The following is a 20,283-nucleotide window of genomic DNA, read 5'->3' as shown; positions in this document are numbered from 1 at the left end:
GCCATGGACCCTGTCACAGCGTGCAACAATTGTATAATGAAGTCTTTGAACAAAGGGTAAGAGGCATGCATCAAATTTTTTTCTAAATATGTTTTACGCACAATATCTCAAGGACAAAGTTTGGTGCTTGAGTTTTGAATCACTGTGTTTTGTCTTGGACATGGTTGTGTATTTTTAAAGATCAGTCATCAATCTGGAGTGTCTATTTTCATCTTTCAGATACATCTATCGTGAGCTCAAGAATTATTATGAAGGTAACCGTCACATCAGTATCTTCACCAATCAGGGTAGCAGTCAGCTACTGACACTCAAGGAAGGTGTTACACTACATTTGTACATGAATGCTGCACCCAGCGGTGATGGGGCTAGATTTGTACGTGATTGTAATGAAAGAATCACTGAAGCAGATCTGCAACTGATGATGTTCGGTGCTCACTACCCAGTTCAAGACCCAGATACAGCACAGGGGAAGCTCACTGCGTTATGTGCAGGTGGTGAGTATAATAACATGGCACATTGAGCGATAAAAACATAAGAAGCAGTACATGTTGACGACATTAGAGGTGCACATTTATAGCCATACTTTTTTGCTTAAAGGCAGTGGACACTTTTGCTAATTACTCAAAAAAATTATTAGCATAAAACCTTACTTGGTAAATAGTAATGGGGAGCTGTTGATAATATAAAACATTGTGAGAAATGGCTCCCTCTGAAGTAACGTAGTTTTCAAAAAAGAAGTAATTTTCCACGAATTTGCTTTCCAGACCTTGGAATTTGATTTTGAGGGTCTTGAAAGCACACAGATGACAAGGGTGTTTTTTCTTTCATAGTTATCTTGCAACTTAGACAATAGTGTCCAGTGTCTTTAACCTTCAGTTGTGAAAAGGAAGAAGCTGGCTGACAATCAAAAGTTTGTTATACACAATGCTACATGTATATTAGCTGTGTGAGAGCAAATATGTATTCATAAATACCTCAGACAGTTTCGCTATTCCTATTGGTGAAGAGCGCGTCACGTGGGGGTGTTTAAACCATTGATAATGACCAATGTTTATAACCGGTTGTCCGCGCTAGTCTTGATGCAAGATGTTTCTTGTTACGGGTGATGCAGGCACTGTCGGTGATTTGGCCGCGCTGTGTGTGAAAGGAAAACCAGCGATTATGCACCAAGACCATACGCGCATGCGCACGAATGGAACCGGAAAACACACGCGTACGGACATCGTACATGTACATTCAACACGTATACTGATCATACCATGGAGGTGGAAACTTACAGAGCTCAAGCACTCGGAAATGGATAAGTCAGTCTACAGAGTTTCTTACTTTATTACGCCTTTTAACCAAAAAGGTATTTATGAATGGGAATCAAAGTGTGTTGAATCGGTTTTCAACTAGTGGTTTAAACCCGCCGAGCCCTGGTTCTTGATAATTTACCTCGACTTCGTCTAAAATTATCAAGAACCAGCCTCGTTGGGATTAAACCACTAGTGGAAAACCTCTTCACCACACATTGATTCCCTTATTAATACATACACATGTATTTCTTATAATATTAGTGTATTTATTATTTTTTTAAGGTGAGATAATTGCAGCAGAAGAAGTACAACAAACAGACTCGTTAGATATGGCTAAAAAACAGGTACGGTACAAGTACAAATCAAATAAACAACACAGATTTGAGATTGATTTAAATACAAAGAAACAATAGAGACCTGGAAAGGGGTTGAAAATCCACTTCTAGTCCTAAACCCATTAATAGGGCCAAAGGCCAATCCCCTGCATTGGTCCTAGTCCCATTAATAGGACCAAATCACTTCTTTGGCTCTAGTCCCATAAATAGGGCCAAACCACTTCCCATAAATAGGACAAAACCACTTCCCATATATAGGGCCAATCAACTTCCTTGGCCACTTCTCATAAATAGTTCCAAACCACTTCCTTGGCCCAAGTCCCATAAATATGGCCAAACCACTTCCCATAAATAGAGCCAAACCACTTCCCATAAATAGAGCCAAACCACTTCCTTGGTCCTAGCTACCTCCTTGGTCCTAGTCCCATAAAAAGGTCCAAACCACTTCCCATAAATAGGGCCAATCCACTTCCCATTAATAAGGCCAATCCACTTCCCATAAATAGGGCCAATCCACTTCCCATTAATAAGGCCAATCCACTTCCCATAAATAGGACCAAACCACTTCCCATATACAGGGTGTCTCAAAAAAAAAGTAATCCTACTTTAAAGGGTTTTTATGGCCAGACTATTATGTTTACCAGCAGAAAGTATGGCATCATCTTAAAGCTGAAACCTTGTGCTTTCCAATGATACATTTGGTTACATTCCAGGGTCATGCATCAGCGAGCACCATTGTCTTGAAGTTGTGGTGCAAAAATGCAGTTGGTTCACTATTAAACCCTTGTCATTCTGGCCTTCAGACAGTGTGTAAACCTCAGGTTGTCACAATGGTTCAGCTAACGGCAGACAAGGAATATTTGTGGTCAAGAAATGGTATGAAACCAGAACTTTTTGCAGGCTACACAGGATGCATTTGGAGAAGCATTCCCAGATCGAGAACCACCAGCAAAGAAACAATCTGGGCCAATGTGAGAAAGTATGAAGCACATCAGGAACCAGCCTCAATGGCAACAAAGGAAGTTCAGAAAGGCCAAGGACAGCGAGATCTCAGGAAACCATCGCTATCCTACGACAGCAACTGATTGACCACCCACGGGAGACAAGTGCAAGACGGAATGGTAGTGGACTGAGCCACACCACTTTTAATCGGATCACTCATCTGGACCTTCACTTCCATCTGTTCCACATCTTCACACCCGTCATGAACTTCTGCTTCCTGATCTTGCAAGAAGACATACTTTCTGTGAGTGGCTTCTTGAGCGGTGTGAGAGAGATCCCATCAAACTTCTGGTTTCATACCTTTTCTTGACCACTCTGCTGTTATTAGCTGAACCATTTGAGACAACCCGAGGTTTACACTCTGTCTGAAGGCCAAAATGACATGGGTTCAAAAGTGAACCAACTGCATTTTTGCACCACAACTTCAAGACAATGGTGCTCGCTGATGCATGACCCTGGAATGTAACCAAATGTATCATTGGAAAGCACAAGGTTTCAGCTTTAAGATGATGCCATGCTTTCTGCTGGTAAACCTATAGTCTGGCCATAAAAACCCTTTAAAGTAGGATTACCTTTTTTTTGAGACACCCTGTATAGGGCCAATCAACTTCCTTGGCCACTTCTCATAAATAGTTCCAAACCACTTCCTTGAGCCAAACCACTTTCAATAAATAGGGCCAAACCACTTCCGTTATCCATTTCCTTGGTCCTAGCTACCTCCTTGGTCCTAGTCCCATAAAAAGGTCAAAACCACTTCCCATAAATAGGGCCAATCCACTTCCCATTGAACGACGTCCTAGGTGAAAAAGCCCATACAGCGCTATTGTGGGTGCTATCTTGTCCAACTAAGTTGATCAAGATTACCAATTCGTCATATCACTCTCATGTGGCACAAGGGTTGTTAGTTTTTTAACTTTGCAGTGTGAAAGCTCATGGTGATAACAAATAAACAATCCACGCTCGTAAATTTTGAAGCAAGAGACCCTGGCTACATTTTGGCCGTGTGAAAAGGGCTCAAGGGTTCCTTTCACACGATGATGTAGCCCACGTTCTTTGTCAAAACTTCTGCTAGTGTAAGATTTTGTCTTAGGTCCGGACCTCTGACAAGATGTAGACTCCAAAAATCATTGTCCTTTCACACGAGGTGCATTTTGTACAATCTTACAACCATGCTCAAGTTTTAGCTAAATTGCTCTCGTGTGAAAGGGGCTTAATAAGGCCAATCAACTTCCCATAAATAGGGCTAATCAACTTCCTTGGTCCTAGTCACACTAATGGGTCCAATCCACCACCTTGGTCCATAGGGCCAAACCACTTCCCATAAATAGGGCCAAACCACTTCCCATTTATATTGACACAAACACATGCCACGCTGCTGCCAGAGCCCTTGTGTTGTCTAGACTGGATTATTGTAACTCTCTCCTCAAATGTAAGCAAGCTGACATTGACCGTCTACAAAGACTCCAAAACAATGCTGCACGTATCATTTTCTCGCAACCCAAATACACACACGCATCCACTCTTCTCAAACAATTACACTGGTTACCAGTTAAACAACGCATCACCTTCAAAACATCAGTGGACATGCACAAAGCACTCTCTAACGTACTTCCACAATACTTTACAGAGTCGCTAAATTTCAACAAACCTGGCCGGAGTGGGCTCCGCTCCAGCCAGAATCTAACAATCCCTCGCACACACAAAAGGGCAGGGGACCGTTCCTTTTCAGTCGCTGGTCCCCGGTGCTGGAACGCCCTACCAAGTCATATTCGGAACACCAACACACTCCAGACATTCAAGAGTAAATTAAAAACACATCTATTCTCATAATCGTCTTTTCCGTAGCACTCTTCCAGCGCATTGAATTTTGTAAAATGCGCTTTATAAGTCTTGTTGTTTATTATTATTATTATTATTATTATTATTATTATTATTATTATTATTATTATTATTATCATTATCATTATCGTTATCGTTATCGTTATCGTTATCGTTATCGTTATCCTTATCCTTATCCTTATCCTTATCCTTATCCTTATCCTTATCCTTATCCTTATCCTTATCCTTATCCTTATCCTTATCCTTATCCTTATCCTTATCCTTATCCTTATCCTTATCCTTATCCTTATCCTTATCCTTATCCTTATCCTTATCCTTATCCTTATCCTTATCCTTATCCTTATCCTTATCCTTATCCTTATCCTTATCCTTATCCTTATCCTTATCCTTATCCTTATCCTTATCCTTATCCTTATCCTTATCCTTATCCTTATCCTTATCCTTATCCTTATCCTTATCCTTATCCTTATCCTTATCCTTATCCTTATCCTTATCCTTATCCTTATCTTTATCCTTATTATTGCAGGTCCGATTTTTGTTATTAACATTATTAACAACCTGATTTACATTATTAACAACCTGCTCCAAAAGTATACTTTGTTGGGTTTCGCATCTAATTACAACATTGTTGCTATCAACTAATATGATTTGTTATACAGAAACCATTCCGAGTGATGTCCAGCAGTGATAAGTTACTGGAGTGGAATATAATTGGCATCCAGGGGGCGCTCCTTAGTCTTTTCATCCAGCCTGTCTACTTGGATACCATCACTTTAGGTATGTATTGAAGGCTTCAAAATACACTGGTACTGATTCCCATGAATGAGAAATTAGTTAAAAAACCTTGATGTGTAATTTACTACTTGTATTAAAAATTAGTGTTGGTATAATCACAGGGTTTGAAACCTACAGGAAAACTATCAGTTTCTGTTTAAAAAAATTATTTGGGTACCAGTTACATTTTGACTTCTGCTAAGCAAGTTCTTGTATACAAATTTGGCACTGCAGTGCACTGATTTCATGGCTCTGCTTCAAATCATAAGATTCACTGCACCGACCTTTGATTGAACTCTGATTTTGTTTTTCATGGGAATTTTCTTTCGAGCAAAAACTTTTTGCTTTGAAAACTTCAACATTTAGAAGTCAACATGCATCTTAATAGAAAAGACAATGATGAGCCATGATCCGCATAATTTATACCGGCGTGTTGACGGACCAAAATTGGTTTTGACGCACACACATTTAATATAATACTTTAATAGACTAGGGAAAATTTGTGTGAATAGTCAAACGTCCAGCTGACTAGCCTTATGGCTAGTCAAGAAAACAAGTTTGCATTAGGCCTGCATACATGTCTTAGTATCACTTTCAATTTTGGTAAATTTGGTTAGCCAATCAAAACTACCAAGCTTTGTAGGAGCTTTGCCCCATTTGGTGATTTTCAGTAATGTGATGTTCCATTGAATAACATATTTAAACACAGGTAGTGACTATGACCATGGACATCTTGCCAGAGCCATTTGCTGTAGAGTAGATGATGAGTTAACAGACAGACTACCTGCAGGTTACAGCGTTCATCACCCACTCATCGGAAGAGTATCTAACACACCTGCAGTTGAAGATGACTTCAAGCTGGGATTAAGTCTCAATTGGTCATTTGCAGACAGTCTATATGAAGTTGTTGATGTCAATAGAGGGCGATGTACAGAGGGGTATGTGTATTTATATGTCCTCAGCAATCATACAGATTTTGGGCTGGTAATCTATTCCTGCTGAGATGTTAAATGTCTTTGTGCTAAGCGTTTGAAAGAATTGAGATGCAATAGGGAAGCAGACTTACTGTTTAACTATCTGTTATGAACCTATGGATTTTAAGAGTTGTCTACAAATCAAACTCCAATACTAGAAACGGTTTAATTCTGCAGTCATTCTACAGAACTGTTTTTTTTAAATGTTCAATAATCTAGTAATAGTGTGAAATAATAATAATAGTGGCTTCTTATATAGGGCGCAACTCCATCACTCAGTGACATTCAAGGCGCTTTAAACATACAGTACGTTGAAATTGTGAGACCCATCGTAAAGGACAATGTGATGGTTTACAAGGTGCTGTGGCGCAATACACTGCCAATCTAAACCAGGAACACTGGGGCGAACTCCTTCTCTTTTTGATAAGTGCACTGGGTTCTTTTACATGCGTTTACACAACACATGGGACCAGCAGCTTTACGTTCGATCTGAAGGACGAAGCATCATGATTAAGTGTCTTGCTTAAGGACACGGATGTCATGACTTGGACTCGAACCTACACTTTGCTGATCACAAAGACCAGAGTTTGAATCCGGTGCTCTTAACCGCTCCGACACAAGTTGCCACTCTAGTGAGAATGCTCCATTGGCTCTTCACTTGCAGACACTAATCACACATTAATCACACATCACTGCAATAGACCTTCATCAGGGTGTGGCCATCTTAATTTTACTCCATTCCAACTCATTGTAACCAAACTGAGGCTGGACGAAATATTAGTCTGGTGCCATGTTTGCGCAATGATTGTTAGCATTCATGACTGTTATGGAAACAGGGATCATGACCAAGATGGTGACAGCGTTATAAAGGTCTATAAGATAAGAGCCTGAAAGGAGCTGTTTGTGAGACTTTTTTCAATTTTCCTTTGTAAATTATTGACAAATAAATTCTGGTTCCTATTGAAACCAAAATGGAGTCTCACTATTTTGCCCCTTGTGTCTCTTTTTGGTTATATTAGTTCAAATTATATCAGTTATAACCATTGTTTTGCTTGACATGTAATCATGTAGAACAATAAGTGGCTATATTACTTCGAAGTAAGCAATTGTTTTCATTGTTGGAACAAGCTCAAAAGATCTTGTGCAATAATTCATTGTTTTTTATTTTAAAATGTAGAGTCTATGAGTTTTAAGATTTACAAGTTTTTAAAATGGTTATCATTAGGTTCTGATAATTTACAGTATGGGGGTATTATAAACATTAGACCAATCCCTTTATGTTAAACATTTATTATTGCTTGTTTGCAGTTCGCCGTTCAGAAGTGGTGCTGTTGGAGCAAGTCGAGTCTGCAAAGCTGCTTTTTATAGCCGTTTTAAGAATGCCTGTGGCATGGCCCAACGCTATGACCTTCTGCAGGGTAGTAACTATCATCAGAGTAAGGTAAGACCAAACCCTACTAAGTCATGTTTAATATCTACTACTGTACACCTTTTGTCATGGTGCCTTCTTAGTCCAGTTTTCTAATCTGAATGTATGCTGGTAGGCACAAAAGATTGGGTTTTTTCCCTTCATGAAAATATTAATCAGCCTCCAATCTGCCTCCACAGTACTTAAGCAGCATGCAGCATCAAGAGTCCAGCTTTCTCCAGAAGACGATCAGAGCACACTGATCGAAACGTCGAGTTGAAACCAACGGTTCTTTTCAGAACCACCCCCAACTCATTAGAGATAGTCATAACATGGTGTTACCGCAAACCTTTCCTTATCGTACGCAAAGTTTCAAATCCTACTTACGAAAATATTATTTTCTTTAAATATTACATCTGTATATGTTATTGACCTTAAGTCAGTTACAAAATAAAAACCAATAGCGTTTTTTTTATTTTTTTCGAGGATTGTGTGCATTGTGTTTAATAGTTATAAGCAATACTATAGCAATCTTAATAAATTGCCGCCTGGCACTGGCCAGCCCAGTATGTGTTGATTTGATTCTTCAATGTGCAGTGCCTACAATTGATATCTTGTCACATTGATTTACATGAAGGGTAATTTTTGTGACATACATGTACTCATCAAAGGAACTCAAATGAATTGACAGGATAAACACTATTCTTTAACTTGAAATAAACACGGTTCTTTATCAATATAAGAGGAATTAATATTTACAGAAACGTACAGAAAATTACAGTACAGTTTGTGGAGTTTGACCTCAAGGGGTCTTCTCTTAAGCCATGGTTTTGTTGAGGGAAGCAATTTAAATTACAATTTTCTTTTTTGTGTAAACTCAATTGTGCTTTTTTCAAGCCTTGGTTGAAACAATCTCAACTTTCTTTTGTTAACTTTAAATTCAAAGGTTCTGCTTTCTACCTTGGTTTTGGCAAGTACAAATTAATTACACTTTCATTAGTTTGAAATCAAGGGTTTTTCCACTTTATCACAATCATGATTTAAGAGCACATCTTTGGCTGGTTTACCATACAGCAAATATCTGGCTACTTTTGACAGCTCTGACTCAGTCTCTTACCTGCTTGGTGACTTTGACAATCTATGGTGCTTCAATCATGAAGTCAGCTAGTGGTTGACTCGGACCCACTACGTCCCGTTCAAGGGTTGAGGGTCATGCAGAAACTAGGGACGGGTGGTCATCTATAGTAGAATAATTGACCAAGAAACATCCAAGTATCAGGCCAAATTTAGCTTTAAAAAAGTTAAACAATTTACTAAGTTTCACAAAATAAAAATACTTTGACATAGGTAAAGACTTCTTTCAGTCTTTCCCCGCTTCATTTGTGCTAATGGTTTGACCTCTGTGGTTTACTGTTACAGCAAAGGAACATGAGTGGAGACATTGCAAAGTCTACTGACAACAACGCATAGTGATTTGAATGCGCACAAATGTCAGTATGCACCTTGATAGGCTTATGTGCTGTTTCTCTTGATACGTTAATGTGTTTTACGGCTGGATATATTGTTGACCTATGACCGAGAAGTATGCAACACACTTGTGGGGAGATTCCTTGACGTCTCGCATCGTTTTTCCAGAATGCTGTGGTTTATAAAATGTCAGGATCTTGAAGATACTAAAGGGTGATTGAAGAACAAGTTCCAGTTGCCAAAGGGGGAGGGGGGCAACAATACTTAATACAATTAATCACTATCACAGGTAAAAAAGATCCCCAAATCAAAATCAGGACTGCTCCATTCATAATCATTTATTTTTGTGGAAGTAGGTTCCGATTATCTTTATATTTTTAGACTTTAAAGACAAAATACACCTAGCAATATAATGATTTCATCTTTTTAAAAAGTATTTTCCTCCAAATAACATGTCCTCAATCCAACACATGGTCCCCAAAACGCCTTGAGAGGGGTTCAATATGCAGCTCCCACGCATTTTCTTTCTTTTCATTATTGCAGTTGGATTGTTGGAAACCTGTTATTATTGCAGATGGAAACCTTTCAGTATTGCAGATGGAAACCTTTCAGTATTGCAGATGGAAACCTTTCATTATTGCAGATGGAAACCTTTCATTATGGCAGATGGAAACCTTTCATTATTGCAGATGGAAACCTTTCATTATTGCAGATGGAAACCTTTCATTATTGCAGATGGAAACCTTTCATTGTTGCAGATGGAAACCTGTTATTATTGCAGATAGAAATCTGTTGTTATTATTGCAGATGGAAACCTTTTATTATTGCAGATGGAAACCTTTCATTATTGCAGATGGAAACCTTTCATTATTGCAGATGGAAACCTTTCATTATTGCAGATGGAAACCTTTCATTATTGCAGATGGAAACCTTTTATTATTGCAGATGGAAACTATTCAGTATTGCAGATGGAAACCTTTCATTATTGCAGATGGAAACCTTTCTTATTGCAGATGGAAACCTTTTTTTTATTGCAGATGGAAACCTTTCATTATTGCAGATGGAAACCTTTCATTATGGCAGATGGAAACCTTTCATAATGGCAGATGGAAACCTTTCATTATTGCAGATGGAAACCTTTAATTATTGCAGATGGAAACCTTTTATTATTGCAGATGGAAACTATTCAGTATTGCAGATGGAAACCTTTCATTATTGCAGATGGAAACCTTTTATTATTGCAGATGGAAACCTTTCATTATTGCAGATGGAAACCTTTCATTATAGCAGATGGAAACCTTTCATTATTGCAGATGGAAACCTTTCATTATTGCAGATGGAAACCTTTCATTATTGCAGATGGAAACCTTTCATTATTGCAGATGGAAACCTTTTATTATGGCAGATGGAAACCTTTCATTATTACAGATGGAAACTATTCAGTATTGCAGATGGAAACCTTTCATTTTTGCAGATGGAAACCTTTCATTGTGGCAGATGGAAACCTTTCATTGTTGCAGATGGAAACATTTCATTATGGCAGATGGAAACCTTTCATTATTGCAGATGGAAACCTTTCATTATTGCAGATGGAAACCTTTCATTATTGCAGATGGAAACCTTTCATTATTGCAGATGGAAACCTTTCATTATTGCAGATGGAAACCTGTTATTATTGCAGATAAAAATCTGTTATTATTGCAGATGGAAACCTTTCATTATTGCAGATGGAAACATTTCATTATTGCAGATAGAAACCTGTCATTTAATATTGCAGATTGAACCTTTCATTTATTATTGCAGATAAAGAGTAAAATGGTTTTTGTTTTTGTCCTGTCATTACAGACGATGTGTGTCGACTACCAACATGGTAAGCAGGTCCTAACAGCTCATTTGAAGCAGAAAGGTTATGGTTCTTGGCTGCGTTTACCCTCGGAGATTGGTGGATTCTCAAAGTAGTAGAGATCATGAGCTCCGTTACTTGGCAGGAATACAACCTGTACGTTACCATTATATGCTTTATGATGAGCCCAGGAAATGCAACTAGATCTTATTTTTCCAACTTGCAGAGGTTTCTACATAAATTTTGTATATATTAAGGCATTAAACTACTTCCCACCAATGTTTTCAAAGAATGCTTTTTGGTAAGAATATATAGTTATTGGTTGTCACAATGAAACCATGACTATAAACCAAGTAGAGACAAAAGGTGTCTGCATACAATGCACCGGGTTGTTTTTTCTCTTTCAATCGGCTGCCCTCTTGGGGTACGTTCAGACGAGGAATTAAACCAAAAGTGCTTAAATAACCCTCCCTTGAAACGCGCAAATCAGGTCTGCGATCAGGGTTAATTTGACCCACAGAACTTGGCTAAACTTGTCCTTAACAAAAGGTAGACTGGCGCAGTTAAGTCCAGGTTTTAAGACAAAAAAGCAAGTTCTAATTTTCAGTAGTTTTTTTTTTCTTTTTCTTTTTTCTGTTTCAACACGTAATAAATGGTATGCTGTGCATACCACTGGTTATCGAGAACCAACCCCATAAACTAGGTTTTGACTGGTTCCTTCCTTCAACAACTTAACTACAGTGGTACTATCTAAGATCAATTGCTCCAGTTGAGTTTATACCAGACTGATTTACTTGGAGCGTCAAACCCAAACAAATTTGTTCTACTACTACTATTACAAGGTTCTTATATAGTGCTTTACCACACTTGTCCTGCAAGGTATGTTTAACTACATTTTGCTGTATGAGGCCTATTCCTTTAAAGCACCGTGTAATGGTTTACAAGGTGATGTGGCGTAGTATGCTGCTATTATCTAACCAGGAACACCGGGGAACACCCCTTCTCTTTTTTAATAAGTGCAATGGGTTCTTATACATGCATTACACAACAAACAGGACCAATGGCCATCCAAAGGACGACGACACTATTGGTAATTACTCAAAATAATTATTAGCATAAAACCTGACTTGGTGACGAGTAATGGGGAGAGGTTGATGGTATAAAACATTGTGAGATATGGCTCCCTCTGAAGTGCAATAGTTTTAGAGAAAGACGTAATTTTCCACGAATTTGATTTCGAGACCTCAGATTTAGAACTTGAGGTCTCGAAATCAACCATCTAAACGCACACAACTTCGTGTGACAAGGGTGTTTTTTCTTTCATTATTATCTCGCAAGTTCGATGACCGATTAAGCTCAAATTTTCACAGGTTTGTTATTTTATGCATATGTTGAGATACACCAACTGTGAAGACTAGTCTTTGACAATTACCAATAGTGTCCACTGCCTTTAAATCAAATATCGCTTCTCACTTGAAGATTCATATGAAAAGATAAAACTCAGAAATTTAATCACTGGTTTCAGTTGAATGAGCTAAAACAATTAAATCTTTAATGGTCATTACTCCATATTACAATGATGTACTGACTTAAAACTTCAATCAAATATTGCTGCTTACATGTAGAAAGTATGAAAGATAAAAATAAAAGATTTTATAATATTGTTCCAGTTGAATGAGCTAAAACAATGAAAACCTTATTAAATAGTCATTACTTTATAGTTGTCAATGTCCCCACCCCTTTGACCATCAGTTGATCAAATGATTGATGTTTCTTCTATTCCTTGTTTCTCTGTCGGGCGCTCGTTAGCTCGCCTTGGCAGCTTCGCAGTTCTAATTTTATATCTCAAAAAAACTATTAAATTCAAAAGCGTTTAAATTTTAGTGATAATAAACCAGGGAAGCGATAAAGGGAATTAAAACAAAAACAAAGAATTAACTAGACTTGAATTATCGTATAGTTACAAACACTGTTTGGAGTAGGCTGAGTCAGCAGACCGTGTTTGAAAGAGAGAAAATCGCAGAAACATGTCTTAATACAAGCATACAGATTTGCAAATTAGAAATAAGAAACAAAGAAATTTAAAAACTCATGGCGTCATTATTTTTTTAGAGCCTTTTTTTTTCAAAGCGTCCTGTAATGGAGCACTGTGTACTTGATCTAGTTTCATTAAAATAAAATAAAACGGGCAAACTACTCATGATTCGAACCCACGATATTTGCACTGCTGTATCAGATGTTTTACCACCAGCTAGACCAACAAGCTTTTGTGTCTTTGTTAGCCGACAATGCTCACACTTCGAAGCCTCAAGCCATTTCTTGTCAAGTCAAGAACTGTGAAAAGCTTGTTTTTTCGAGACCTCAAATTATAAATCTAAAGTCTCGAAATCAAATTCGTGGAAAATTACTTCTTACTCGAAACTACATTACTTCAGAGGGAGCCGTTTCTCACAAAGTTTTATACTATCAACCTCTCCCCATTACTCGTTACCAAGAAAGGTTTTATGCTAATAATTATTTTGAGTAATTACCAATAGTGTCCACTGCCTTTAAGTTGAATCAGCTGATGGTAAAAAATGTGCGATTGAGATCAACATAACGCTTCATCCATTTTTTAAACAAATTTGTTAGTATATAATAGCCATTTTCCTTTAGTTAGTGGAAATCAGGTGATGCAATTTGGAAGTAAAAGTTTGATCTGTCATTGTTAAAGGATCACCCAATACTGTTGTGAAGAAAATGCACCCAATGATGTTTTCAAGTCTGGAAAATGACAATTTTGTAAGTAATTTTGTAACAATTTTGAATGCTTTGCAATACTTAAATGTCGACCTATTTCACATCCCTGTCCACCATTACAATTTTGTGAGTCAAAATGTACCCTTAGGAATTTACTCCCGCACAAAAAATAAAACAAATTGAAAGCATGCATTGTACAAAGGTGTGTCCCACTGTGCAAGGTGTCAATGTTGTAGTATAATTATTAATAATTGCCTTAATAAATTATTCTTTTTTTTTTACATTTTCGTTTTTTCTCCCTTTTGTGCCCAAAAGTGGGCACCTGCACCTGGTTCAGAGTTGTGCAAAAATCAAATAGATTATCTGACTAGGAGATGTTTCAGGTAAAATGACTGGAGAGAATAATTACAACAACAAAAACACGCCTGACAGTAACTTCACCCTTTAGTATGGATCTGCCATTTGTGTGTGTGAGCCTCGACTTCATTTATATTCATTTTAAACTGTAAGTATTTGTTTACGTGTAAGCGTCATTGTACATGTTACGAGCAGTGATGTCACACTTTGAGGCTCGTGAATAATGCCAGGGCCCAATTTCATAGCGCTGCTTAGCGGCCGATTTTGTGCTTACTGTGCAATTTACATTTCATAGCGCTGCTAACCGTAAGCACGCGGAAATTAAGGCATGCTAACCTTCCAGTGCTTACCGCACGAAAAATAAATGACGTCACAATGCAAATCCACGGTAAACACGCAATATGACCGCCCAATTTTTCTGCTCAATATACGCTAAGGCTTAAGCAATGGTTCTGCTACAAGCACGCAAATCTGCTTACCGTTAAGCAGCGCTATGAAATTGGGCCCAGATCTTCACCGAGCATTGAGGTACACCTCCATGGAAAGAGATAGCTCTTTGATAATCACATACACACGTACGTGGCCGACGCGGCAAGCAGACGACGCTTTCCATATCTGTGTTTGATTGGCCGTCGGAGGCGACCTCAGACCAATCAAAACAAACACAGATACGGTAGCCTTTAGTCACAATAGGGTATGTTCAGACAGCGTGTATTCCGACAGCACTGAGTTGCGGAAGAAACAGCATTTCCACAAGATGTACTTATTACCAGCATTGATGTTGTCTGTTTCCACAAGATGTATACCCATTACAATAGAGCTATATCTATGACTCATTACCAGCATTGATGTTTATAGGATTTGAGGCATTGCATGGTGAGGTATCAATGTATATTTGGTTTGCGGTGACACCATGTGTGTGACACCATGTGTGTATTTATATATATACTTGCCAGGTAGAGTTTGTTCTTATGCTACCCTCACACTAGGGAAAATATGCTATAGCGAATGGGCTTACGAATGGAATTATTTGACAATCGCTTAAACTTCGCAACATTCGCCGTGTTTCGTAAGCGTTGGTAAAAATTTCGGAACGTTCACATAGTCATTCTCCACCTCTTTTCGAAGATCACTCAATCAAAATGTGGCGAATATTCTTGCGATTATGAATAAATTCTTGCGAATAGAAATGATTACATTTGCGGTGAATTCGCCAAACAATTGCGATTGGATGGTGAATATTGTCATCTTGGTCACCCCTCGGTCGTCCATCGACCTCTCCTTCAAAATATATGACGAATGCTTACCAACGCTTGACAATGCTAGCCAATGCCTAGCCCTGGCGGCCTTATACTTTCGTTTTGTACAGAGAAAGAGTCCTGTATAGAGCTAGCCAATGCCTTACAAATAGGCAACGAACGTTGCCCATGTGTGAGCTTCCAACAATGTCAAACAAATGAAGCGAATGCTAGCGAATGTTACGAATGCTTGCGAATGCTTACGAAAGGGCTTACAAACGTTAATAATGCACTCAGAAATGTTACGAATGTCTTACCATCGTTGCCAATGTCTTGCCATTTTCTGACTAATTTCCGAGCAATGGATTACGCGGCCGCGATTGCTACAAATACCGGGGCGAATCTCGCTCTGGCCACTTGTTCGTTTGACAAACAGCAACACCACATTTTGTAAGAAAGGGGACCCGCGAAGGTTACAAACGCCTTACAGGTGCCTTTACGAACGTTGCCAATGCTTACGCATGCTTTACAGACGTTAACAATGGCTTACCAATGTTAACGAATGTCGAGGCGAATGACCGTCTTCGCAACATTCGCTGAAATTAACAAACCGGTTTGTAAATTGACCGATCTTCGTAAGGAGATGGGGCGTGACGGGTAACCGCTCCGAATTTGTTACGCGCTTACGAAGACACGGCGAATGTTGCGAAGTATAAGCGATTGTCAAATATTTTCATTCGGAAGCACATTCACTCTAATAATTATTTGCAACAGTGTGAAATAGCATTGGGAAGCGCTGTTTAGTTTCAGCGAATGTTCGCCGTAGATTTTCGTAAGCATTGGTAGCCATTAGTAACGTTGGTAAAGCGTGCGTAAGAGTTGGCAACTTTCGTAAGCTATTGTAAGGCATTGGCAATCATTGGCTATTATTGTTAAAGGAACACGTTGCCTTGGATCGGACGAGTTGGTCAAAACAAAAGCGTTTGTAACCGTTTTTTATAAAATACATATGGTTGGAAAGATGTTTTAAAAGTAGAATACAATGATCCACACAAGTTTGCCTCGAAATTGCGTGGTTTTCCTTCTACTGTGCGAACTAACATGGTCGGCCATTTATGGGAGTCAAAATTTTGACCCCCATAAATGGCCGACGTGTTAGTCGACGAGGTAAAAGGAAAACCACGCAATTTCGAGGCATGTTTGTGTGGATCATTGTATTCTACTTTTACAACATCTTTCTACCCATATGCATTTTATAAAAAACGGCTACAAACGCTTTTCAAAGACCAACTCGACCGATCCAAGGCAACGTGTTCCTTTAAGCATTCGTAAAAATTCGTAACATATTGGTGGTACGGACAGGTCGCGGGGTGACCGAGGGCGAACGAGAAAATATTCACTCTCAATTCGCAAATTTTGGGCGAATTCACCGCGAATTTCAAATATCCATATTCGCAAGAATATTCGCCCAAGTGTGAGAGTAGCATTAGATAACTGTATTGCTTTATTCTACTGCCGCGGAGTAGATAATCGGGGGTTCGGGAGACTTCTCAGTTCTGAAAAGAACTGTCCTGCTTTTAACATTACCAGGGCGGATGGTATAGAAAATAGACTTTGACTACACGTTCATGAACGTGGTGCGCTCTTCGAAAAATGATGAGCAAGTTGCCGAAATCGGTAAGATTTTTGAAAGTTCATACTAATGCCCGGTTCATACTTCATGCGAATGCGAAACGAATTTGCCGTGAATAGGACGTCACAACCATGTGACGTCACAACCCTCCTTTCGCAGCGATATTCGCAAGTGAGTAGTTATGCGAATTTGTGACGTCATGAACCGGGCTTTATGCTGTTTCACACTAGGGATATGCTAGCGAATATGCTTACGAACGGAAATATTTAACAATCGCTCAAACTTCGCAACAACAAATTCGGTACGTTCACAAGTCATTCTCCACCTCCTTACGAAGATCGGTCACTTTATGCTGCTCTCACACGGCGAATATGCTTGCGAATATGCTAACCGAATGAAATATTTGACAATCGCTCAACCTTTGCAACATTCGCCATGTCTTCGTAAGCGTTGGTAACAAATTCAGAACTTTCACAAATTATTCCCCACCTCCTTACGAAGATTGGTCAATTTAGAAATCGGTTTCTAAATTTCAGCGAATGTTGCGAAGAAGGTTCGTAATTTATCGGTAACATAATGGTAAAGCGTGCGTAAGCGTTGGCAACGTTCGTAAAGCCATCGGCAAGCGTTGGTAAGCATTCGTAATAATATATTGGTACGGAGAGGGCCGACCGAGGACGATCGAGGGGTGAGACCGAGATGATCCCACCGCCATTGGACGTACTCAACACGAAATTCAAATATTCATCTTCGCAAGAACATTCGCCACTCTGTGAGAGGCTCAATGCGAAACGCTTTCTATTTCAGCGAATGTTGTGAAGACGGTAATTCGCCATCGATTTTGGTAAGCATTGGTAAGCCATTGGTACTGTAGGTAAAGCGTGCGTGTTATGCGTAATAGCTATTGGTAAGGAGAGGTTTAAGGACGACCGAGACAGGGGCGGATCCAGGATTTTCCAAACGGAGGGGGGTGGGGTGGGGGAGTATTTCTTTTGTTCAGAAAGAAAAACCGTGCCATCCCCGGGCAGCAATTTTTGTTGTTGTATAGGCCTACTTTGAAATTGTCATTGTCGTAGTGCTTTCAATGGGATGTGCAGTGCCAGATTTCATGGCTCTGCTTACCGTAAAGCAAAGAACTTGACGCTTACGGAAGCAGTGAATTGAACATTCACTGATATTCCACGGGTTATGGATTTTTGTTGCTTTATGCGCGTGTGGGTATACTCCACGTTACGGCCAGGCTACAGGGGACTGAGACCCAATAAACTATTAGCCATGATTTAAAAAATTATTACGGCGGCAACAGAGCTAAAATTAGGCCAAGGTATTTTGCGCAAAATAATGTACATTTTTGAAAACACGCTGTCCACACGCACATTATTCACGTTAAATTCCTCTGTAAATAAATAAAAGTGGTCCACAATGAAACAGAGTGTATACAAGGTAGGCCTACGACGGGTTATAGTTTTTTCTTGGATAAAAAATACACAGGTATGTAGTTCATTTTGAGTCGTCGTCCCCTTCCCCCCTTCCCATTCCCCCTTCCACCTTCCCCCTTCTCCCTTTTTCTCCCCTTTTTTTTCTCTCCTTTTTTCTGACAGAAAGGGGAGCGTGCGCCCCCACGCCCCCCTGGATCCACGCCTGCGAGAACATTATTCACTATCAAATGCAAGTGTGAGAGTAGCATAACGAATCATATGATTTTAACCCAAACATGTGTTTACAAATTAAAAAAAAAATCTAGGCGTAGGGCTATTCTACCACTTCAGCAGCATTAGATCGATTAGTTTCATGGTGCAGATCGTTGCAGGAAAAAAAAAACACGAAAAAAATTGCTGACGTCATCAATGTGCTGGGGCCGAGGATACGGAGTGGATTGGACAAATTTATAAGGCTATAATGCCAAGGCGTGCATTTTCAAGAGGGATCAGGCGTGTGATTTTATTCGCACGCAGGATGATCCTCTGCTGGTCGCTGGAAGTGGAATGGTGTTCGCAAGCGACGAATTCAAGGCGGTAAACGGAGCTGATATGAGGCCCAGGTGTTCTAGTGCGCTAATGTTCATTTTTGGGAAACACGCTTTTCACACGCACAGATTTACTCCTCATGAGACATGTCTGTCAGTGATATATAATAGTGGTCCACAACGAAACAAAGTGAAGGTAGTATAGGCCCATCGACGGGTTATTAATAGTTTTTTTTTTTTTTTTTAATAAAATAAAATACCGGTTGTCCTCTCCCCTTCCACCTTTTCTTTGTCTCTCTTTTTGTTCTCTCTCCTTTCTTTACTGACAAAAAGGGGGCATGCGCCCCCCCCCCCCCCCCTCCACGCTCCCCCTCCCGGATCCGCGCCTAGAAAAAATCTTGGATTGCAGTTGGCGACTGTAAAAAATAACTAAAAGTGATCCTCATGACTCCGTTTTTATTGATAGTTTATCTATACCCTATTTTGAATCAAAATTTGGGATCACTGAGTCAATTCCTATACACCTAAATCTAGCAGGCTAAAATCTCTGTTAAAAAATTAACCTACGAATTGCAGAATACTGCCTACTGCCTTTGACATCGGCAATTTCTCAGCGGAGTCTGTTCGAAAATTATTTCTAATTCAACAAAAAGTCTGCCCTAGGCCAGAATCACGACCGATCATCTAAAGCCGTGTTCGCACTGCACTGGGTTAATAGTTTGGGGTAACTTAACCATGACGCTGGGTAACATTCCGACGGGTTAACTTTTCCACCGTCCGCACTTGGATTTATTTGACTCGAGTAAACTTACCGAGACCGTGGGTAAACTAACCGACCTGGCCCCCCGCGTAACATTGAATAGTTCGATAATCACGAAAATCATATTCTTCCATGACAAAACATGTTAGCTCATTCTACGGGTCACGGACGGATGGGAGATTTAAACGAGTCGTCGCGTCCGCATTGGACTTTCTGGTTCCGTTAAACTGACCTGGTCAATCTTCATGGGCACCTTTGGCTTGGTTAAACTACCCATTCGGGTCGGGTAAGTTACCTGCATGGGAAGAAAACTTCCTGGGCTGTTCGCACTGGGCTTAAAATGGGTAAGTTACCCATTGGCTCGGTTAGTTTACCCAATGCGAACAAGGCTTAGCCCTATTCGCAAAGTCGCCCCCAACACAGTCGCCCCCTATGCATTTTTGGCTAATGTTTCAATGATTTTCCAAGGAGATTTTTTTATTGTTTGTAACTTGAATCAGGAAAGGGAAGAATCTTAACGATTTTATACATTTTTGCTGAGGATAACTTATTGAAAAACCACAATTTTTGACAAAGTAATTCCGTTGTTAAAAAGTTTTTTTTTTTTGCGGATCCTTTGGGTCGCATTAGCTAGCTTTCGGAAATTTAGT

The 20,283-nt window shown here is 39.4% G+C and overlaps 1 protein-coding gene across 2 annotated transcripts in view; it reads left to right on the top strand.

Annotated features, from left to right (window-relative positions):
• The window catches only part of LOC139938065 (uncharacterized), a 30,457-nt gene extending 16,590 nt beyond the window's left edge, over positions 1-13,867 (top strand). For both annotated transcript variants that reach the window (XM_071933435.1, XM_071933436.1), the window contains exons 8-13: positions 220-494; positions 1,581-1,642; positions 5,134-5,251; positions 5,958-6,186; positions 7,531-7,663; positions 10,943-13,867. In XM_071933435.1, the coding sequence (XP_071789536.1) occupies positions 220-494; positions 1,581-1,642; positions 5,134-5,251; positions 5,958-6,186; positions 7,531-7,663; positions 10,943-11,056 (931 nt within the window). In that variant the 3' untranslated portion in view covers positions 11,057-13,867. The remainder of the gene's footprint in view (positions 1-219; positions 495-1,580; positions 1,643-5,133; positions 5,252-5,957; positions 6,187-7,530; positions 7,664-10,942) is intronic.
• Positions 13,868-20,283: the final 6,416 nt, after the last annotated feature.

This window comes from Asterias amurensis, chromosome 6 (genome assembly GCF_032118995.1).
Source record: "Asterias amurensis chromosome 6, ASM3211899v1".
Classification (NCBI taxonomy): Eukaryota; Metazoa; Echinodermata; class Asteroidea; order Forcipulatida; family Asteriidae; genus Asterias; species Asterias amurensis.
The sequence above is the reverse complement of the archived record's forward strand: the minus strand, read 5'-3'. Positions and strand labels throughout refer to the sequence as shown.